Genomic DNA, 23512 nt, shown 5'->3' with positions numbered 1-23512 from the left:
AGCCGTAAAAGTGACCCTCATTAGCCGTATTGTTGTGCTTTTGTTTTTGTTATACCAGCCCTCTCCGGCTCGGCTAGCATAAATAAATCAAATTTAATTAACTCAGATTAATTTTCGCGGTGCCGCCTCACCGAGCGTCCCTTTTTATTTGCCCTTAGGTAAAACTCCACTGTGAAATTTCCATCAGTGGCTTACTAAGGATTCCTTAATAAAAAGTTTACACTAAGGCAACGTGTTGTTCCTTGCTCTTTTTGTTGTGAAAGCCGTACAAAATCATTTAGATTATTTTGATTACAGTGGCATTTTCCCCTTATCCCATAAGAGCGACGTGCTAAATTGGCTTTTGTTATCTAACTGATTCCTTTTCGATTGTTAAATCTATGAAAAGGAAACACGTTTGGTAAACATATAAAAATCTTCATTGGAATATTTACTTCAAAGAACAATTTCGTACATTCATGCTGATGTTCACCGTACATTTCCTTGAAAGTTGGCAAGGCTTTGCGTCAGTGAAAATCGTATTTCGAGGTTTGGATAGTCGGATGAGATGAGCCAATGAGTACATAGAAATGTCATTTGATTTTGCGCAATGAGTGGGCGCTGCAGACGGGTAAGTATTGGGCAAACATCGAGCCGGGTGGCGCGTGGAGTGGTCGGCACACACTCGCCAACACCGGTAGCCCGGTGCCCACAAACATCCTCCGACTCAGTTTCAACATCACAAATTCTATTATTGAGACCACTCGCACCACTGTCACGTTTACTCTACTTGCCTAATTCTTTCTTGTATTTTTTTTGGCTTCCACGTAATCTTTTTCGGGTACCTAAGTCTAGCATTTTTTTTTTGTTATAAAGAGGTACCTATCACCATGTACTGTTGAAAACAAAAGTATGTACTGTTGACATAAATAGGTACAAATTCTACATAATAATACCTGCTTTAGGTAATATTAAACTAAACTAAATTTAATAATAAGTATTCAAAGAAAACTACTAATACTCTAAATCAAAATTTTAAGTATTAAGTACAGAACAGAGAAGGGTCCGAGAGGGGCGAATTTTGTTTTGCTAATTTGAAAGCACGTACGACGCCGAAGAATTTTTGGGATGATTGATGAAGTATTTTCTAATAAGGCAGTGTTCTTACTACATTTTTATTAGCTTTAAGTACTTTTTTCTACACTTGCAGCATAATTCATTATCTCGCTGTCCCACTAAAATTGATATAAAAGCTGTCACAGTTGACTAGCCCTTATAATTAGTCTACCAGGTTAGATAGGACATTGTCTTATAAGGTGCGAACCAAAACCCCTGGAAAAATATAAGATTCAAATATTGATCTTATTTTAAGTAAAGCAATGTACTCGTAAGCGACGTGTCAGTTTCGGTGGGCCACCCACATCGAGCACAAAAATGTCGCGTCAGCTCTATTGACTGTTGGCCCTTGCTACTACTTAACGTTACGCAGAAAAAAATAACGTTACGCCCTGTTAATCTAATCACATACCACCGCAAACAAAACTCGGTCAACATGCAATTTTAAAAGTTTTTTCTTGAAACTTGACAACGCAAATGTATGTGAGAAATTCTAATAATAAGAAAGAAAGAAAGTCTAAAATAAAAACTGTTTGTTTTATCTGCCTTCTGTTAGTAAGTAGTTAATAATAGAAATCATTAATTCTAGTAATTTTATATTAAGTACTTTTTTTTTCAGACACAAAATCAAAGATAAGTACTTAATTAAAGATTTTTTATGGGATTTTCACTCATGAGGAACCAATCATTATAGGATTTGCGATAATTTTCCACTAAAAATACTAAAGGTAGGTAAGTACCCTGATAACCCATCCTCTATAAGACAGTACTGGACTGGGAGAAGGTGGCCGGAGGCCTCCAGTCTTCTAATTCTATAATTAGAGAGTGTCCCAGTAGAAATAACCACTTTAGAGGAGGCCTTGCCGACAGTCTCGAAGCCCAATGCTCGCTCAGCAGTCTATCGATCATAGGACACCTCTCGACGATGAACTCTAAAGTTCTATGTAGAGTTTCTGTACCTCCTACCGATCCTCCTCTTCCGCAGGTCATTTTATTCTTTCCACAGCAGTGGAAAAAAAGTAAAATATTGTAATTTGTACTTATACCAAATTCTGGGAAGCCTAACAACGAACCTTCAAGTTACCGTCCCATAAGCCTCCCCAATACCACGGGGAAGATTTATGAGCGGCACATATTTGCTAGATTACGGGACTACGCCGAATCTAATTGTCTAATTCCACTGGAGCAGTTTGGTTTTATAACCAGACACTCCTGCGTTCAACAAGTGCACCGTATTGTTGAACACATCTTTAATAGATTGACTACAAAAAAACCTGTCGCTACGGGAGCGCTCTTCTTCGATGTGGCGATAGCGTTCGATAAAGTCTGGCAGAACGGCTTGATCTACAAGCTTTATTCTCTGGGAGTGCCAGACCGTCTCAAATCGAACCTTTCGCTACAGCGTGGAAGGGACGCTCTCGTCACCGCACCCGATACAGATGCACGCTGGAGTCCCACAAGACTCCGTCCTCTCCCATTTACTATTTTCATTGTGTTAGTGACATTCCCAAGTCCCTAATACCGAACTAGCGGATTATTCGCGGATGACACACCAATTTTTCTTCATGCCGTGGTGGAGTTATGATGACCGGAATTCTCTAACGCGCAGCCAATTCCTTGGGTAACTGGTTTCGCAAATGGAGAATCGAGGTAATCCCGGAGAAAAGTGCAGCGGTCTACGGCGGTATACTTTTTTTGACAAGCCTTGCGAGGAGCAAGTCAAATATCTCGGCGTAGTCTTAAATAGACGTCTAACTGTCAAGGCCCATATCAAACGTGTGCATAATTACGCAGCGTTTGTTTTAATGATGGACTCGTGACCCTCAAAAGTCAGGAGTTAGGATTTAACTATTTATTAACTATGGGGTAGACTGTGGCGATTTGGTGTTCGTTGGTGGATGTATTTTATAGTTTTATAGGTACGTAACAAGATAATCTTTTATGTGGCTGGGCTGATGAAGGACGGTCAACTCCTTAATGGTTAGGAGTTAAAAGACATTTAGTTTAATACTTACTGTACGCACATTTAGACTGTTAGTTATATTATTAGTAGGTAGCTCCGGTGATCTGATGTTATTCTGATGGTATTATATAAATGTAAAATTATTTTTTCTTTTAAGTTACTGCGTGTTTTTATAATGCGCTTTTTCGTGTTTGTTTTGTAATTATTATTTTTAAAGGCGGTTTTTTTATGAAAAAGCCTTAATTTATTCGATTTCGCTCCGCACCACCCAAATCCCCTGGTAGCTGCAGCTTCCGAATCCCTTTTAAGGACGGTACAGATAAGTATCGCCGCCCAAAGGACGTTATATACGATCCTGACGACCTGATTACTCTAGCTATAGAGACAAACACAGCAGGACCCCGATACCGACCGCGCCGGCATGGTCGACGATTTCCCCTCATTCGGCGCTTATCGCTGTCGACCCACTAGATCCCTCAGATGACGTTCTAAACCGAGGTTCGCGCCCAAATGGGCACCCTCAGTTGTCTTAAATTTTGTACCGGATAAGAGCCCTTAGCGCTCCTCATATGGCAAGTCTACAATAAGTCACGTCTAAAAAAAGGTAAGTACCGATGCAATCAAAAGTTAGATTTGAGCGTAACCTCGCGTTGCCAATGAATACAGACTTAAGAAAGAAACTTAAGAACTCCTTGAATATGGAACCTTAAAAAGAAAAAAATACATTTGATTTGGAAATACAAGTACTTATTGACGCAGAGTTGTTTAGTAGCCATAGTGTGTACCTTCCACACAATAGAAAGGTCGATTTTTGTGCAATACCTGGGGCATGGTGATTTCTTTATGGAAAAGGAAGTATTTACCTTGACGTTCTCACAGTTTAGTTATATTACAATTGTATTTCCTTTGTTCGACTGAAACCTTACATAATAAAGTAAAGAATACTTTACTTATTTATTTTGTGTTTCATGAATTAAATTAAGTCGATTTGGTTTTATTTGATTTCCTTTTCAGATTATTGTTGCGTATTAACTACTTATACAACGCCAACAACTATGAATTTTGTTACAAAAAAAGCTGGACAAATGAGAGTTCGATTCGCGCCATGAGGGTTCCGTACAAACTGCCGTTGACTTTGCCGTTGAAAAATATTGTCTCCATACATTGACTTAGGTTGCGGTTAGTTTGCCAACTGCGAACAACTAGGTAATCCCCAAAATACCTATACTTAATTTTTCGTGATGGAAATTAACGATTTCCGGGTTTTTTTAGGTCTATGGGAAGTACTCCGTGGGTATTAATTCCCCTACGAAATGTACGAAAATAAAGCTAAAAATGGTCGCATCCTTATATTTCCTAAATTTAGAAGAACACAGCCGCAAGGGACCGCAAACATACGTATTAGATGTTAATTTTAACTTGATACTTCCACGCGTTCCCGAGAATTAGGGTCTTGACAGGCAGATGGACAGACGGACGGAAAATAAAATGGTCCTATAAGGATTCCGTTTTTCCTTTTGAGGTTCGGAACCCAAAAACGCTGAAATCGCAGTCAATCGAGGTATTTATTTAAAGGAAAGGAATATCCAAAAATCGAAGCCTTTTGTTACTGATTGTTGTCCCTACAGATCATAAAAATCGTTTTGATCACTGGTTTGGTTACGACCACGGAATAGAAGCCAGAGGTTGGAAGGGCCAAGTGAGTGTAAAACGTGCGCTATAAAAGTATGAGCAACAAGTTCATACTTCAACTTTGCACTACATTTCTCCGCAAACTTTACGACTCACGAAACTCTGCGATAATATATTAAGAGGTCGTCTTGTACCCCGCAGGGCAAAAAATCAAATATCGACTATCATGCAAGGAAATCCCTCCTTATCATAAGAAAGCTAAACCCTTAGTATGATCGGCTGTTTATCAATAAAATACTTTTGTTTGCATTATCTTACGAAAAGTAATGATAAAATTGCAGTGTAGTTATCTGTTTGCAGGAGTAGTAGTAAAAGAGAGCGGGGTTGAACCGGCGACAGCGGTTCACATACAAAATGCGCGTTAGGACCTTTCCATCCTCTTTATTCTAATCCGTGGTTGGGACGTTGCAGGCTGATGCCAGGGGCTATGACGGTAAAATCGGAATCCTGGCACCAGGTTTGATGAGGTCGGTCATTGATCTCACCATCTAAATGAGAGAAGATGTAGACCTATCTAACTACTTCCTTTGGAAGAAGTTGTCGTGTACAAATCCAAATAAAAAAAACATACTACTACGTTTTTACAAATCACTGTACTTATTACTTTTTTCTAAGTTTTGTGGGTAATTGGAAGTCATACACAGCATCACGCCTGTATCCCCAAATGGGTAAGCAGATACAGTATATAAGAAACTCACTCCTCGCCTGTTATAAAGAAACCAAAAAGAGAATCGTCAAAGATAAACACCTCCACTCAAACAATACGTAGAGAATTAAGCGTGGTAGAGTATATTCCACATCCCGTAGGGTTGATTAAAGGGAGGCCTGTGCCACGCAGTGAGATGTTTAGGTTGTACTTTATATAGGATGTTAATGTTATGTTAGGTATATAATCTAGTGAGAGTTGTTTGAATCTGAAAATACAAAATCATTTATTTGTTCGTTAATTTTAGTTGGATGTGATATGAAATATTTATTAGCAGAAAGTAGGTACCTACTGAATAAATAATTTATCTAGTTATCTACATACATATTTACAAACATAGTTGCGTACTTGGGCGTGTCACTGGACAGTGGCACTGCTGAATATTTATGTAACTAATAAGGAATTGTTACCTGTTGCTTATTAATCATGCAATCTCGAAACAAGTGACGATCTTAATTTGAGGTAAGTACATGACAACCTAGATATACATACCTCTGGTAGGTTTACGTTTCATGATACATCAAAAAGTATTATGAAAAAATCCGAAAAAACCCGATTTGTTTTGGTTTTTTTTTTATTTATGTGTATTATGAAGAAATAAAATCCGTTGCAATTTAATTCAGAAAGACAAAATTAATTAGCCTATGTACTCTGTGGGGGCCCTTGACCGGGATCTTGTAGGCTAGATTAGATTACTATGTGGAGTCGAAGTGACGAATTTAGTGAAGTACTTACCTACTTATAAGCGATGCGAATGAATTGTATGTAAGCACTATAATAATACATATTAAGCTCGCTTTTATATACACTATGTATTACGTACGGGTGTATAGTTGCTTTCTATTTGAAGATACAAAAGTTAGGTAGCTTTAATATACTAAAATACTGACCTCAACCCGTTCCTCCTTCAAATCGACGCGTAGAGCCAGCTGCTCGCGTAACACAACATCAGGGTAGTGGGTCTTGTCGAAGGTACTCTCAAGTTGCTCGAGCTGCTCCTCCGTGAAGATGGTGCGGTGGCGGCGCTTGCGCTTGGGCGGTGGGCCTGCCAGCCCCGCTAGCGCCGCCGCTGCGTACCCGCCGTATAGCCCCGCGTACCCGCCTGCGCCTGACACCGCGCTGCCAACGCCGCCGACTCCTGCGCAAAATAAATAGTTATATGATAACTGATGACGTTTTTTTAAGTTCATCATGCTTTGTTGTATTAGGTTATTTAAATGTCTAGAAAATTAAACTGACTCCAAAATCTATCTAATAAAAAGTAAGAAATAATATTTTGTTAAATACAATGTTAAAATCTAAATTCTGAAGTAGGCGCAACCAACAGTCTTCGTTACCTGCAAACCCTGCTCCACCGTGGTTATTTTAGTTATGAAAATGTTCGACCGTCTTTCTATTTCGACAAAAAAAGGTATAAAAACAAGAACACACACAGTATACAGGGTTTTTAGTGTATAAAATACTCACTAAGTAAATATTATTTCTTACTTTTTATTACTTACACAGATTTTAACTGCCAGTTTATTTTTTAAAATATTTTTTTATTTTTACTTTTTTACTGTAAACTTGTAGGTAACACTAAAAATATCATTTAATCAGTATCAGGCCTTATACAAAATTCGTTTAATGTATGTCCGACACACCCGTATAACCGTTTTTAAATTTTCTTTAATTTACGCTCATACCATTAATATACTAAATGATACTTACTTACACTAGTAAACGACCCCTAAGCCTCTACTCGTATTAGTAAAATCGAAACGAAAGAGTCCTTATAATTACGTTTTAATTTTTAACAGTTTTTTTATGTCATAACAAGAAAATTACTACAGATTACTCTTAGGCAGCTAATTTTTATATTAATATTGATGAAACTTACATTATTCCTTAAATTGAATGTTACTTAAATAATCCGATAAAAATAATTACTCAAAGCAATACAAACTATTATGACCTCTAACGGCTTCATGTCGCCTACTAATTCTTATAAGGGTTTTTTTCATACAAAAGACGTCAACGAGTTCATTGTTATTTTCCATAAATATGATTTTTACCGACTTCAAAAAAGGAGGAGGTTCTCAATTCGACCGTGTATATTTTTTTTTGAACATAACTTTAAAGCAACTGAGTCAATTTTGATGAAACTTGCAATATTTATATTTTTTAAAGAATTGTTGCAATTCCGATTCGTAGTTTCAGATAAATGCGTGAACAAACATACACGTACATAGTATAGGTACCAGCGAAATTATAAACGCATGTTTAGAAGCCCATGTAGACTAACATTGTACGAATATTGTGCAATTCCAACAATATATATAATATACATACATACGGGCCAAAAAGTCGATTAATAAGGCCACTTGAAGCAATTCATCTAAATGCTATTTGAGATTTGGCTATAAGTGCACAATTATCTACTTATATTTACTACTGTTTTCTTAGACGGATCTCTTGAATGTTTCCTTTTTAACCCCCCTGTGCTCCTGGGTGATTTGTAGGATAGCGTTTTCACTAATAATGCTTACTGCACCCAAAGCCGAGAATTAAAGCTGGACTTGAAACCAAAAAACCAAACCAAACACACCTAACAACATATCTACCTAACATACTTCTAAGATATACTAACAGAATATGGATGTAAATGTATTATATTTCGATTTAAATAAAGAAATATTATATAGGCAGGTATGTTATTGTTCCATTAATCACTATAGGTACTATGTATAGTTGAAAGTGAACCAAGTTAAAGCTCCCGCTATAAGGTAGTAGAGTCAACAACCAAAATGGGTGTGATACTTAAAGATAACAATACATATAAGTACATCACTACCAATTTGCAATACTTCTGCCTACCCTTTCGAAGATATAGGCGTGATGCTAAGTTATGTTTAGTTGGGTAGGATATTAATCTGCCGATCTGAGTCACTGATGCGCGATGGTGCCGGAGTTGATGGTTTATAATCGACGTGATTTCGATGCGTCATAATTAACACATTTATGGGAGATACCGTGGAAGCCATGGCCATGGTAGCAAAGTTGATAGAACGCTTGCCTCTCACTTTGAGGTCGTAGTTTTATCCAGCACACCCTAAACTAATGATTGGCGAATTTGTGTACTGACGTGTGTACTGAAGTGTGTCTTATTAACAATTGCAAAAGGTGCAAATCATTTTCGCCAAAAATTGCAGATTCGTCAGTTAGCGACATCAGCGACGATATTATAAAATTGCATCGAATAATTTCGCTCTCAGTACAAACTTTAAGCCTGAGGGTGCTCAGGTGGACATGAACTCCCTTCAGGGAGTTGTCTAAGAGGATAACGTTTGAGAGAAGCTGCCTGGACGGAGTGGGCTGATGGCAATAAGCGTTGCAAGATGGTAAACGTCCACCACACCGGCGGGGTCGGTATCAAGATTCTAGATAGTGTTTACTGCCGCGAGCTGATTAGCTGCCTCTATGACTATGGCAGAAAAAGTTGATGCTACTTACTCTACGATAGAAAAAAAAGGCGTATATCCCATGCAACACCGTGGCGGCTCCGTAATATTTCATAATATTAAATCATGGCACTTGTTTATAACAAACTTGTAAACTCGAAATGCTCTCTCAGTGCTCGAAGGCTCTTGTGAACTAGGGAGTGATCATGCCTGCTAACCACGCTTTAAGGTCGGTAAGTGTAATAACACAAGGCAAATATTATTCTTAAGAACTAAATAGTCTAAGAGCACACGTCACCATCCATCAGCTTTAATATGCTATAGAGGGAGGTGATGCGCGAATAGCCGAGCTTAGGGCCCCATGAGCTCCCCTAGCGGGCAACCGACCCGTTAAAAATATTACCGCTACAAATAAAAAATGAATATTTTTGCATACATCCCAGCTCTTATAGCTGCGAGGTATTACATTGTATTATTTCCGAAAGAAATATAAAAGCTTTTAAAGCCGTCGGCACGTTGCTAAGGCGCTATCGACGGCTCCGCTCACGCCCGCCTGGTTCCGCGGGCGCCGCTAAGCCATATCGATTTTAAAATACCTCCTTGTGTGATGTGTAACTAAATATCCTTTTGTAACCGCCACCGTGCTCTTCTTGCTACTGTGACACATTGCGAGTAATTTAATTAAACTTTTCTTAGCAGAGAGCAAAGCGTCATTTTACTATATCCGGCCATTTTAGATAAAATTAGCTACCTATATTGAGTATCTAAGGTGTCTTTGAAGGTGAAATGAAACGTTATACTATTATAATATAAACAACTACTTCATTTGAATATTTTTGCTTTTCATGCAGTTGTTATTATTTTTTAAATATCTCCTAAAGTAGGCTAAATGACGTTTATAAATACGCCTTTGCTTAGTTTGTACTAAAATTTCAATAGGTATTGACATTTTGTTTGGGTAATTTGCTCAAACTGTGGGCGGTCCATAAGAGTACTCAGGTTCAATAGAGTACTCAAGATACACAACACTTTGTTAATTTTTCATTTTTTTAATTAAGTTTGTATAGTTTATATTTCTTATAAACATGATGGGGGTTACTGACGCTCATTCTTATTAAAGTTATTTAAGTAAGTGTGTTAATCGCACACTAGTAGGACATATTACCCTAGTGATGACCACAGATTAAATAACATTTTATTTATTATTATTTATTTGGGTAAACCTTTGGAGGTCACATGAAGGTGAAATAAATACACTTTGATTTGAGAGCAAAAAATAGAAAAAAAAAGCTTATTAAAATGAAATCTCGTAATGGTTTTAGAATTAGCGTATCTTTTTCTCCTTACAAACCGAATTCTAGTATGTATAGTTATTTTTATTAGTTATATGAATTACTTATTTTAATTATAGTTATAACCTTTTTAGATACCGAAGTATACCTATCGAAACAAAATCGATAAAGGGGAACATTCTGAAATCGGCGATTTGTTTGCAGACCTGCCTACTATGTACCTGGATATATATTGCTTGTCTGTCTCGTCTATCACCGCATTTAAAATTTAAACCACTAATATAGAAACTTAACATCGTTTCGTATCTCCTACAAAACATGTCAACTACTTGCCTCTCATCTACTTATCTAATACAATCCATAATTATTCTAAGTACTTACCAATTTTAAGTTATATGACTATGTACATACTTAATAAACATCCTTAAACTGGCTTTCTCCAGTCTTTCATCCTAGAACAAATCGTTACTTTGATATAAAAGATAATAAAAGTGTGTTTTTTTGGGGCTGCGATCCAGTGAACCCTAGGGATATTTCTGCAATTTAAAACAGGGCTGAGGGAAAAAATACTTTAATTGAGATAAGTCTTCACCCCAGCCGTGTCGCCTATGGGTAACTTGGTCGATCACTTAACTAATACAACTAAGTACTTACTGTAAGTTTATATAAGCGGTTTTAAATTTTAAGTTTTTATTTTTTTACTTTTGATGGGTTTGCTCTTGGCCCCAGACTTGCCCGAAGGCCTAAGATGGAGCGAGCTCGCCCAGAAGGTACCTGTTCACTCTGGCTTGAAAGTCGTCACAGTGTGAACAGACATATTTTCTAAATATAGCAACTGTTATTTTAATTACTTATTAACGATTTAACAATAAATTGGCAAGGCCCAATTAACACAGATTTTTCATTTTTTACGCGCTTACGTTTTATGTATGTTTGCTCACGTACTTTTTTCTAAAAATCTACAAATTGTATTTCAATATGGCTTTTTTTATTGGTTTGAGTATTACTCAACTTAGGGTATAGTGCAAGTGTCATCAAAATCGGCTTGGTAGTTTTAAAGTTGGTAAAAAATACATTATTATTAAGTTATGAAAATTAATGATGCCGTAGATGATGTGTTTTGTATTTAGGAATCCCTTATCAGTGTTAGTAGGCAGTAGGCCACATGAAGCCGATTAGATATGATTTAATTTCTGCGGATGTGGGTGTTGGCTGGTGCTGGTAAGGGTGGGGGTTATGCTAGTATGGATGCTGCAAGGGACTAGTGCTTGTATTCCATCCGTGCTTCGGAAGGCACGTTAAGCCGTTGGTCCCGGTTACTACTTACTAAGGAAGTAGTCGTTACATGAGCCACATCAGTCTTTGACACCAGAGTTGATGAAGTTGGGAATTCACCTCACAACCCACACGATAGAAGAACAGTGCTTGTATGGATGCTGCGGGGGTCTAATGCTGTGGTCTAATGCTAGTATGGATGCTGTGGGCGACTACTGCTAGCGTAGATGCTGTGGAGGACTAATGCTGGTATGGATGCTGCGGAGCACTAGTGCTGATATAGATGCTGCGTAGGCCTAGTGCTGGTATGAATGCTGACTAGTTCTAAACGCGATTCGGAATATTTTTCGATGGTCAGGCAGTCTGTAAAAATCAGGACCAGCCAAAAATCTTCAGGTAAAGAAAAGTAACCTTATTCCCGTGAAAACGGAATAAAAATAGTATAATGATGTTGAATTGGAGCATTTTTGAACGCAATTTGTATCTTAGTGTTTTTAGGATGGAGAAGAAGGAACATTAAGCTTGATGCACATAGAGTCGGAAAAGCGGAAAAGGGGCCCGGGCGCAGGATTTTATACATGAATATAAGGGCATTTCTACGGGAAGAGCCGATTGAGTGATTCCAGTGAAAAAAGTACCTGTAGCATCTAATTACGTACTTGGAAAAAATACTCACGTATATATAGGACTCTTGGCTTCGTGGAGAGTAATTTAGAAGACCGTAAAGTTTTATAAAAGCGTCAAAATAAAATCCCGAAGTTTGAAAACGGGCAGAATTTGGCTTAAAATGACGTGAAGCCATTCCAGAATTGACTCGTTATTGCTTCATAACTTCTAAACTACTAGTTTCCAAAACATAATTCCAACGTTCACAGAACAAGGGATAGTTAATAAAGCTAAATACGTAATTGTGTTTATTGTGAACCTTTTAGTTTTAGTACAATAACATATTTTAATTTTGAAGCCAGCATGTGTCTCAATTCGGTGAAATTAAGTTTTGTCAACTTACATCACTAACTACGCGCAGTACTATCACCACTACCCGGTTCCCGTGGAGAGCCAGGTGCGCCCGAGTGCCCGAGATGTGTGGATGGGCGGACTGCTGCATAGAGGAGAGTTTTTCAAAGGGTCGAAATCGTTGGTTTTTTTTGGGGTAGGGTCAATTCTAAAATCGGTGGAAGATATTAATTTTGTTTATGAAGTATTTAATAATATATGTGCTAAATTAATTAAGTATTTAGGTGATATTTGACTGTATGTTTTGTATTAATTGATTTAATTGATAACTTTACTAGATAATTGATGAAATGTGATATTTTCTCAATTCGATGGGTCTCAATTCCCTAGAAAATGGGGCACCGAATTGAGAATTACTTGCACCGAATTGAGATTTGATAATGTTTACATAACAAATGGCATCACGCCTGTTACCCCGAAGGAGTAGGTTAGGGAGAGGGTTAGTTTATTATTATTCTGAGAACATTATTAGTATTAGATGTAATAATTCAATCAAAATTTAAAGCGAATAAAGCAGTTGGCCAGAACGTATTTGCCGGAGGGATGGCTCCAGTGGAAAGTCATTCCTCACACGAGACAAGACCTCTTAGGCCCAAACTTGGACCCGCTTGTTCTGAACACAATTAGATTCGCTCTCCCGACAGTCGAGCTTGCAAGAGCATATTGCTCAGAATGTACATCCCTCCTGGAGAAGACCCACCGGGATATGAAAATTAAAATACCCTTTTGTGTAGGTCTCATAATTGGCACACCTTAAATCAGTTCAAGGATCAGAGGATCAGCTGTTCTAAATGAGCAGAATTCAGAATTCAGAATTCAGAATCATTTATTCAACGTAATTATCATGGATAAACTTGTTGAAGGTCAATGTAACATTTTTGAATTTACGTCATTTCGCAAGGTGTTATGGCTGAGGAGAAGAAATGACAAGAAACTGCAACAGCAACACATCTTTTAAAAACCAATGAGGATATACATTACAAGTTATTTAATAACTAGAGGAACACATTCAATACCAGACATTTTTATCATTTAGGTAGTCATTAATCTTATAATAAGCTTTTTTACATAAAGTAAGCTTCACGTGAGCTTTAAATTTATTTTCTGACAAATTTAAAATATTATCTGGTATTTTATTGTAAAAACGTATACATAACCCCAAAAAAGATGAATTTAATTTACTTAATCTAGAATTTTGAATAGCAATTTTATGTTTATTTCTTGTATTGTAAGTATGCCTTTCACAGTTTCTCGGAAGGAGAGATAAGTTTTTACGTACATACATAATGTTTTCATATATATATTGACTTGCGACCGTCAGTATATTTATTTCTTTAAACAGCTCCCTCAAAGAGTCCCGACAACGCAGCTTATAAATAGCGCGAACTGCTCTTTTTTGAATGATGAAAATAGTTTCTACATCAGCGGCTCGACCCCACAGCAAAATACCGTAAGACATTATGCTGTGGAAGTAGCTGAAGTAGACAAGTCTAGCAGTGGGTACATCTGTGAGTTGTCGGATCCTTCTGACGGCATATGCTGCTGAACTTAGCTTGCCCGCTAGTGATACAATATGTGGGCCCCATTGAAGTTTTGAATCTACAGTAATTCCTAAGAAAACTGTGTGTTCAACAAAATCTAGTTTCTCATCGTTAATTTTAATGTTATTATTTACTTTCTTTACGTTTGGTAGAACAAATTTAATACACTTCGTTTTCTTAGCATTTAGAACTAGGTTATTTACTGTAAACCAACTTAGAACCTGCGACACAGCGCTGTTTACTTCGTCAAATTCCTCTAACTTTCTGTCGATTTTAAATATAAGAGAAGTGTCATCCGCGAACAGCACAATGTCAGCTTGGTTCTGTACTACTTGGAGCTGATAGTGGCTTCACTCGCTGAATTAAAACCACTGCTTTTAAGCCGTAAGGATGCGTCTAAGGAGCTAGCAGATAGTGAAGATACAGACGATCTATCTACAGTTCGGTCCTCATCATCGAAGTCAAAGAAATTGTCCAGGGTCGATAAATTAGAACAGAACTTTAGTGAGATGAAGGACATGCTTTCCAACAACTCAAAGAGGCTCGATAATACTTCAGACGATGAATGTCGTTCGTACGAAGGATGTCCTGAGGAGGATACAACGAAATCATTCACCTGAAAAGTTCCGGATCTATTACCTGAAGAAGATGTAGAAGATTTTGATTTCGCTTCCATGACTAAGGAACAAGATCCTTGAGGGAATCAAGTGCTTGAGGTTGGGTGAACTAGCATAAAAGCAGATACGTTATTCGTCTTTCACGTCTTTTGAGTTAACCCTTGCTTAAAGAAGTTTAACTCGTCAAACGCCGCAGCTGATTTTTTGATAAAGCAGGAAACCGGTTTCGGGACGACTTTACACGGCTTGTTATTGCAACGAGAAACGCTTGGCAATACTATGAAGGAACTTTGAACCAAACATCCTACTCTGAAACAGGATCTTAAGGATACATTTTTGGGATCAAACTCAGGTTTCAAAAATATGTATATCGGATGATGTCCTACAATATGTATGCGGTCGCAAGGTAGAAGCTATTGAGCAGAGAAGAAATGCTATCTTGCCACAAGATGAATACCATGCTACATTAAAATAGATATAAAGTTATAAAGACAGGTCATAGAAATTTCTTGACAATAGTACACAACACAGAAAACTTCAGTTTACTTGCCTACCTTTCGGCCTATCGACTGCACCGCTCACATTTGCAAGGGTATCAAACACAGCTAAGGGAAAACCCTTAGCTGTGCAGCGATCCAGTATAAGGGGATAAGAGTGATAGTTTACCTCGACAATTTCCTCTTAGCCAATCAACAGAAAGACCAGTTAGAGGAAGACACCTTATACGTGGTAAATTATCTGGAAAAGCTTGGATGGAAAATAAACAGAAATAAATCTCTGAACCCACCAACCCATTGTCTAGACTACTTGGGGATAATGTGGGACACAGAGAAAAACAGAACCTTTATACCGGACAGCAGAATAGACAACTTAACAAGTATCCTTATGGAAGTATTGAAATCAGGAACTTGGAATTGGGTCACAGGAAAAAGTCTTGTAGGGAAATTGGGCTTTGAATCTTTCACGGTCCCTCTAGGAAGATTACATATCAGACGTCTTCAACGTGCAGCCATTTGTCTTCCTCAACACCAGAAAATACGGAAATTTCTAATACCGACAAAAGCTCTACAGGAATGTTCTTGGTGGTTGGAACACCTTCACAAAGGACGAACAATTTTCACATATAATTTGCACAGTATTCATCACAACAGATGCTTCAGACAACGGATGGGGTGCTCATGTCAACGAGTCTCTAATCAGCGGAGTTTGGGAGAAGAGCCAAACCTTGTGGCATATAAATCGCAAAGACCTGTATGCAGTATACCGAGCATTTCAGATGACGTTACCCCAACTACGAGAACGACGAGTTCAGTCCGACAACAAAACGTTTGTGTCCTATATAAAGAATCAGGGGGAACAAAATCCAGTCTCTTAACAGACCTAGTAGCAAAACTTCTGGAACTTGCTCAAAGGAACAGAATAGAAATTTTTGCTTAATACATTCTAGGTGTTTTCAACGAGATTGCCGACAGCCTCTCGCGGCAGAAATCTCTAGCGGACTGGCATCTGTCGGATCTAGTGACGAACTTTCTATTCAAAAAGCGGGGAATTCTTCAGATAGACCTTTTCGCAACTTCTCATTCGAAAGTAATTCCGATTTGTGTGGCTTGAGATGTGAGGGACAAAGGTGCTATTTTCATAGATGCATTCAGCAAAACATGGGACTTCGACCTAGCTTGGGTATTTCCTCCACCAGCGTGGATACGCATGTCAAAGGGAAGTGAGGAAGGTGTAATCTCACATGGTCAAGCCTAGGCAAGACATGAAATATATCATTTTCTTCCCTTCGTGGGGAAAAGTTTCCTATTTTTTACGATATTCATTTGTTTGTCTTTCGTCATCTTAATACACCTTTCATACACATATCCGTCCTCACGCAATCCAATCCACACCTTTTTCGGTCGTCTCCTACCCCTTATGTCTATGCACATTCATACTCACCACATACCATCTAATATGACTTCCATTCCTCTTCATCAGATGCCCATACCACATCATTATTGGTCATTCATTGCATTATTTCTATAATAACTGACAGCATTTCTAAATTCGCTGGCTTATTTCTCAATTCCGTGATTCATTTTCTCAATTCACTGAGCCGCTTCTCAATTCGATGTTTCATTTTCTCAATTCGATGGTTGCCCAATTCGGTGATTAACTTTTCTCATAAACCACTTCACCAAATCTGGTCCCAATTGCATCATTAGATTCAAGATGGAATAAAGTTCAATATTTGTTATTAAAATATTCATAAAAGCCTAATTTCAATTTCGGCACCGAATTGAGAAAAAATAGACCCTTCCGTAGAAATGCCCATAAAATAATAAACAGAGCCTATTACCCATAACATTGCTTATCATGTAAGATAGGTCACAATCCCTCTGTCGGATTTTACGACATGTCCTGTCTTCCCGGGTGAACATGTTCTATATTTTTTATTTGCTCACCGATGTGCAATGAGGGTTCCTAAGGGAGGTTCTGACTTTTCCGTCGAAAAACTATTGTCTCCTTACATAGACAATGTCGCGGATAGTTTACCAACTACAAATAAGTTTGTAATCGCGAATCCATACTTTTTTGTGATGGAATTTACGTTGTTCGGATTTTTTCCTTTACTTGTTTTTTAATTCCTTCCTTCTTACCAAATTTCATGATTCTAATAGGTGTATAGGAAGTACCCCATAGGTTTGATTCCTCTACGAAATATAAAAAATAAGGGTGAAAACGTATCTTTGGATTGCGTTGATTTAGGAAATTATTTTTTTTACAATTTCAAAGGCACCTATTAGAAATATTAATATCAACTTGATATCTCCACGCGTTACCTATTGAGAAAAGAGGGGCTTGATAGACAGACGGACAGACAACAAAGTGATTCTTTTGAGGTTCAGAACCAAAAACAGGCCAAGTGTTATTTCAATCGAGCTTATGTTTTTAAAGATAATGAACAATGAAAACAGCGGGAAAAGTGAGATTTTTTATCAATAGATTTCTTAATAATAACAAAAGCTTGTGATCAGGTCACAGATCATCAATTGTCAAAATAATTTTAGAAACAGTAAACTAATGCTATTATGCATAAGGTTCCTTCCAATTATTAGTCCTTTGCGCTTTGGATGGAATTAAGTTACGTTTGACGCATACATAGCCGGGATGGGGGGTAAGGAATTTAATTTAACATTTCATACACGCCCTCCCATACTATCTTATTTGTATGTTAATGTAGCTGTTGGTTTTCCGAAAGTAAATAAATAAACAATTTTAGATAACTATAACAGCTCTAATGTCATAAAATATACATTGTAGCAAAGTCTACAACTCTCGTAGCAGGACTCGTAGCACTTCGTAGCACATTTAGCAACGTAGTTATATTTAATTATCATCGTAGGCTATTATAGTTATTTGACTATCTTTTGTTTAAATAAGTACTTGGGAGACCGGAATAATAATCCTGACATAAGTATTGGAGGTGGTGTTGATTTGACACAGCCCACACAAGAAAAAAAGTGAGGTACTTTCTTAACAAAAAACATCAATCATCATTCTAGTTCTGTGCAATAAAGTATATTTGATTTGATTTGATTTGATTTGATCAATATAATATAGAAGTTTGCTGCCTTGTATATGTATACTTATATACTAATGTTTGCTGACTTGCAAACAAAAATCATTTATATTTAGATACAATATTCACTCGAAGATATTGTATTACCTTACATTTCTGATATACATTAGCAAGGTTTATGTATCATTTCTGAACGGTGACGATAACTACGGTACTAGAATATGGTTATGTATTTAAGTCATAGCGCAATAAATAAGGAGTTATCACTTTATTTGTCCGCACAGTGCAATAAACCGTTGGTCGACACGGTCGGCGCGGTACATCAGTCATCTTAAGCTTACCATGTATCATTAACAGCTTGGCAGACGTACCAAAGAGGTCGTGCGCTCTGTGGAAGGGCGTGTGTGCGAGGTGGTGCAGCTGCAGCGGCGGGATGGCGGGCTGCGGGCGCGGCGCCAGGATGCTGTCGATGGTGAAGAGCGGCGGCTGCGGGCGCTGCGGCAGCGCGCCGCCCAACAGCAGCGCCGTGCTCAACAACGCCGGCGCCTCGCGCGGCCAGCCCGCGCCGCCCGAGCCACCCATTCCGGCCTCCGCCACGCTGCCGGCCGCCACCCACACGCCCTCACCCTAGCACCAGCACCCGCACCCTCAACATACGCATTCCAACACACCGGCTCTTCTCACCATCGCCCACGACACCATTGCATTTCGCACAGTAATTGTCTTGACACTTTGTCTCTGATATCACTTTGGTTTACTGGAAATTAATGTCTTTCTTTTCTCGATAAGTACTGAATAAATAACGCACTAATAAATTCTAATCATTTTTCTTTGTAAATGTTATGTAAGTCACAGAGCATAATAAAAACGAATTTGCACTTATTTTTACCCGATCTATGTCCCGGGAGATAACGAGTAGCCAAGGTATCCGCGAAGAGTCTGTAAAATGACCGGGTAGTAATTATGGGATAATACGTGATACGATTGCCGGTAAATCGTTTTAGCGACTTGGCGTGTAGCTCGGATGTGTCGGAGCGAGCGGAGCGCGTGGGGCCGTGGGGCGCAGGCCGGGGGCGTGGCGCCGGCGGCCCCGCCCCCGGCTTAATGGATGTGACAATACGACGACGCTCCCAAACAGATGTAATAGTAATCCGTATCCCTTCCTATAAGCAGTAATCTTCATATAATGAAATCCGTAGGTATGTCATGCAATCAAATCTGTACGACATCGCGCGATAAAGCTCCCTTCACAAACTAAGGGCAAGTTACCTATTGTGAATAATTCTTTATCTTGTAAGTTGAGAAAAGTAGATTATTCCGAATAAATTATTAAACGTGTATTAAATTAAAATAAATACTTTATCACAATTGATATGTACCTAGTATATACGTATAGGTATTACATACCTAATTAAAATATTTTTTATTATACCTATCAGATTGATAACTTTTGCACTCGCACTGGAGCAGCGAGGTACTCCGGTTGATTGGGGGGAGGCCTGTGCCCAACATTGGGACGTATAAAGGCTATGTTATGGTATATGTTATGCTCATTATCATCATCACCAGCCCATTAATGTCCCCACTGCTGGGGCACGGGCCTTCCCTATGGATGGATAGGGAGGTCGGGCCTTAAACCACCACGCGGGCCCAGTGCGGATTGGTGGTTATTAACGACTGCTAATGCAGCCGGGACCAACGGCTTAACGTGCCTTCCGAAGCAAGGAGGAGCTCAAGATGAAAACTTTTTTTTGTGATCACCCATCCTATGACCGACCTTTGCGAAAGTTGCTTAACTTCAACAATCGCAGACCGAGCGCGTTTACCGCTGCGCCACCGAGCTCCTCAATATATGTTATGCTATTAAGTACCAAATCAAATATTGGTATTCGGCTGAATATTTTTTTTTTTAATTAAGTGACACAAACTTAAGTTTGGACTTTCATACGTTTAACATTATAGCTGTTATATACGCAATATTTACTTCAAAAAACACGTTCACTTAGGTATCAGATTAAGTATTTCTAAATAAAAAAGTGGTACAGAGCCAAAAAAAGTAAAATTACTAAAGAGTACAAAATCCACAAAGGCTTTATCACAACACAGTGCTTTTGTCGCGATTGTCAAATACGCGAGGATTACAACTGCGAGCCATCTAACTGGCAACGAATTGAGCCGAGTGTTTTGTCGAATCTTGCGCCCGCGGCGTTTGAGACGTGTTCGCCTTTTTGCGGCTTACGGCAAGCAAGCACAATACCAGATGCTTACACCACGACACAGATATGTACACCAGCATGCGGATCAACCACTAGAAAAAACTCAGATATCTGTATCTTCCATAGAGATTCTTCCATTCCCCTTTTTGTGCGTTTTTTCCTCGCGAGATTCAGCTAAGTTCGCGACTTATCTATTCTATGCTTCCTGTAATTGAGTCATTGGCAATATATTATCCGGATACTTTTTAAGGTAGGTACACTAAAGTTATTTAAATAGCAGTTATGTAAATATAATAGGTAAACAGGTACCTATTCATTAAATTACCGTTAGTATATGCAACCGCCGGTGTTTGCAGCTTGTTACAAAACACACCTTATATTGTGATTCAACGCAATCAATAATTTCCGAATCATTTAATTAGTTTCAGACTTAGCAAATAAGTATTTCAATTTATTGCACTTGCGACTGAGTTTGTTTGTAACGAGTAGGTAAGTGTTAATATGTACGTACTTACCGAATTAAAATATATTTTTTTAGTTATCCTACACAATACTACAACTTATTATGAATTTTATACTCATTACTCACATATGTACCTTTATTATATTACAATCCTACCTATATTATATGTACCTATATTATTGTAATCACGTACGAAATGTTTACCTAAAGGATAAAATGTTACCTATTTTAGATGAAAATGGTGTTAAGTACCTACTTACCACTTACATCACGGTACCAGATACCAGGTATATACTATTTCGATGAAGTGCTCTAAATGTATCATGGCATGTCTCTAAATGGACTAGTTACGTAAAATATTAATTTATTTCTTTAATTCGTTTTTTCATGTGTGTACGTAGGTAGGTAAATATACAATTACCTACGTACTCAGTTTCTGTTTATGTAAAATGACGTGTAAAAGTGTTTTCATCAATAAATTATGTCTATTTATTAGGTACTTCCTAAGGTTTTCTTTAAATGGCTGACTGGTCATGAATTCTGTAATTTTATTAAAATGTATAAGTATTACCTATCCCAATTATCTAATTTCTAGGTAAACAGAACGTGTGAAAGTGAGATAACGCTAATGGAGATGCTTATTTTGTTTTATGTTACACGTAATACAGATGTAAGTATACACAAATCGATATAGTTAGAACTGCAATAGGTACAAACTGTCAGTCTATGGTAGTTACGGCTCGCCGCATCCGAAGCGTGTCTGTCTATGCGCCGCTGCTGGCTGGCGGCTAGCGGGCGCGAGTCGAGGCGGAGCGCAACTCTGTGCAAATATTGACAAAGGTGGGCCGAAACCCGAGCGCGGCGTGTTTGCCAGTAATTGATGTAATTAGTCGTGTCGACCAGCTGCCAGGCCGCATGTTGACACAGTCCATACGATACTTCCACGGGCCGGAAACATCTTTACGGTGTCCGGTTCCGGCAAATATTGGACGCACTCCACTATGCATGACAGCAAAGCCCGATTACCTATTAAGCAGGCATAACATACTTATTAGATTGTAAGAAGTTATCCCGAGGCTTTCAAAACCATTTCTTTTCTACAATAATAACTTAAAACAAAAAAATAATAGTAAGTAAAAAGTTTTATTTTTAGACCAACAGCTTTCATTCCATGTTTTTCATAATTTCAATGCATTTAAAACTCTTTACATTAAACAAATTTCATAATACTCTCTTATAAGTTATTACTTAGAGTTTGAATAATGTTTCGTAAGTAAACATTTCGTAGGTAAGTCCTTAGGAACAATAAGCTCATCTCTGGAAAGGTGTAAAGTTACGTTGAAATTTATCTATTTCCGAATGTGTCAATTTTCAACCATCTACTATGTTCTAAGTACTTAACTATACTTACTAATGTACTTAGCTAAAATCCTAAAATTAAGTATGTTTGTTACGAGTACCTAAACTGTGAATAATGTGAATTGGATAGTACTACGTAGTATGTGTTAATTCTATGATATTGCATTTTTGATTGCAAACAAACTCTATCTAACATACATTAGGTACTTATAAAGAAACTACACGCCTTTTTTTAAATAGTGAGACCAGTACTCTATTATTTCAAAATATCATTTAACAATAAAAATGATAACATTTTAATCCAAAGCACCCTGTGAAATTTTCTGTTGACAAACACGGACATATTACAAATGTAAAAATCGATTTAACGACTATGTCTCCGATTTGTCTGGCCACGACGGTAAGCAGCTGCAAATCCCTTTGCTACAAGCTAATGGAAAATTAACTCCGTATAATACTGCGATTATCCGCGTATGACTTAATACAGGACGGTCACACAAAGGGCATAAGCATAAAAATAGCTAACAATAGGCGGGATTATCCGGGCAAACCTCACTGGGCCAACATTGTGTGTCTAATCACACACGGGGTGGCACATATGTACGTAAATACAGAGTACATGTTTCAATTTACCGTGAAAATTGTAAGTATTCCGAGACAGTAGGGTAATCAAAGTTATTAGGTACATACGTACATACCTATAATACTTACCTACCTACGTAGACATAAATACCAAGCTTCTTATTTTGGTTTACTTTCACGGGGTTGAATATGTATCTTATTTTTTAAATTAAGTACATTTGTAAACTTAATTAAAACATACAGGGTGTTAGTGACATCGTAACGAATACTGAGAGGGTTGATTCAGCTCATGATTCTGAATTAACATCAAATAATAAAAAAACACTAAAATATTATTGAATTTTCCGACAGGAAATTTGGGTTCTTACAGCGTTTAAATGTGTAAAGAACCCGGTATTATGTGTTTTAATTGTGATAATAACCGCGTAAACCTCAAACAATGAACTTTTATACAGGGTGTTAGTGACATCGTAACGAAAACTTTGAGGGGTGGTTCAGGCCATGATTCTGAGTTGATATCAAGTAGAAATTTCCGTCGCAAAAGTATGGATTGGAAAATAATTAAAAAGAAAAGAAAAATTTTCATGAATTTTTTGACACGAAATTCCATTTGATATCAACTCAGAATCATGGTCTGAACCATCCCCCTCAGTATTCGTTACGGTGTCACTAACACCCATACCTACTTA

The 23512-nt window shown here is 37.8% G+C and overlaps 1 protein-coding gene across 1 annotated transcript in view; it reads right to left on the bottom strand.

Moving 5' to 3' along the window:
- Positions 1–18785, bottom strand: part of LOC126368591 (homeobox protein goosecoid) — a 29984-nt gene extending 11199 nt beyond the window's left edge. The window contains exons 1-2 of the mRNA XM_050012658.1: positions 18545–18785; positions 6347–6594 (exon numbers count right to left, since the gene is read on the bottom strand). Of these exons, the coding sequence (XP_049868615.1) occupies positions 6347–6594; positions 18545–18785 (489 nt within the window). The remainder of the gene's footprint in view (positions 1–6346; positions 6595–18544) is intronic.
- Between the last annotated feature and the right edge of the window lie 4727 nt (positions 18786–23512).

The sequence above is a fragment of the Pectinophora gossypiella genome, chromosome 7, assembly GCF_024362695.1.
Source record: "Pectinophora gossypiella chromosome 7, ilPecGoss1.1, whole genome shotgun sequence".
Classification (NCBI taxonomy): domain Eukaryota; kingdom Metazoa; phylum Arthropoda; class Insecta; order Lepidoptera; family Gelechiidae; genus Pectinophora; species Pectinophora gossypiella.
Note: the sequence above shows the minus strand (reverse complement) of the source record. Positions and strands in the feature narration are given on the sequence as shown.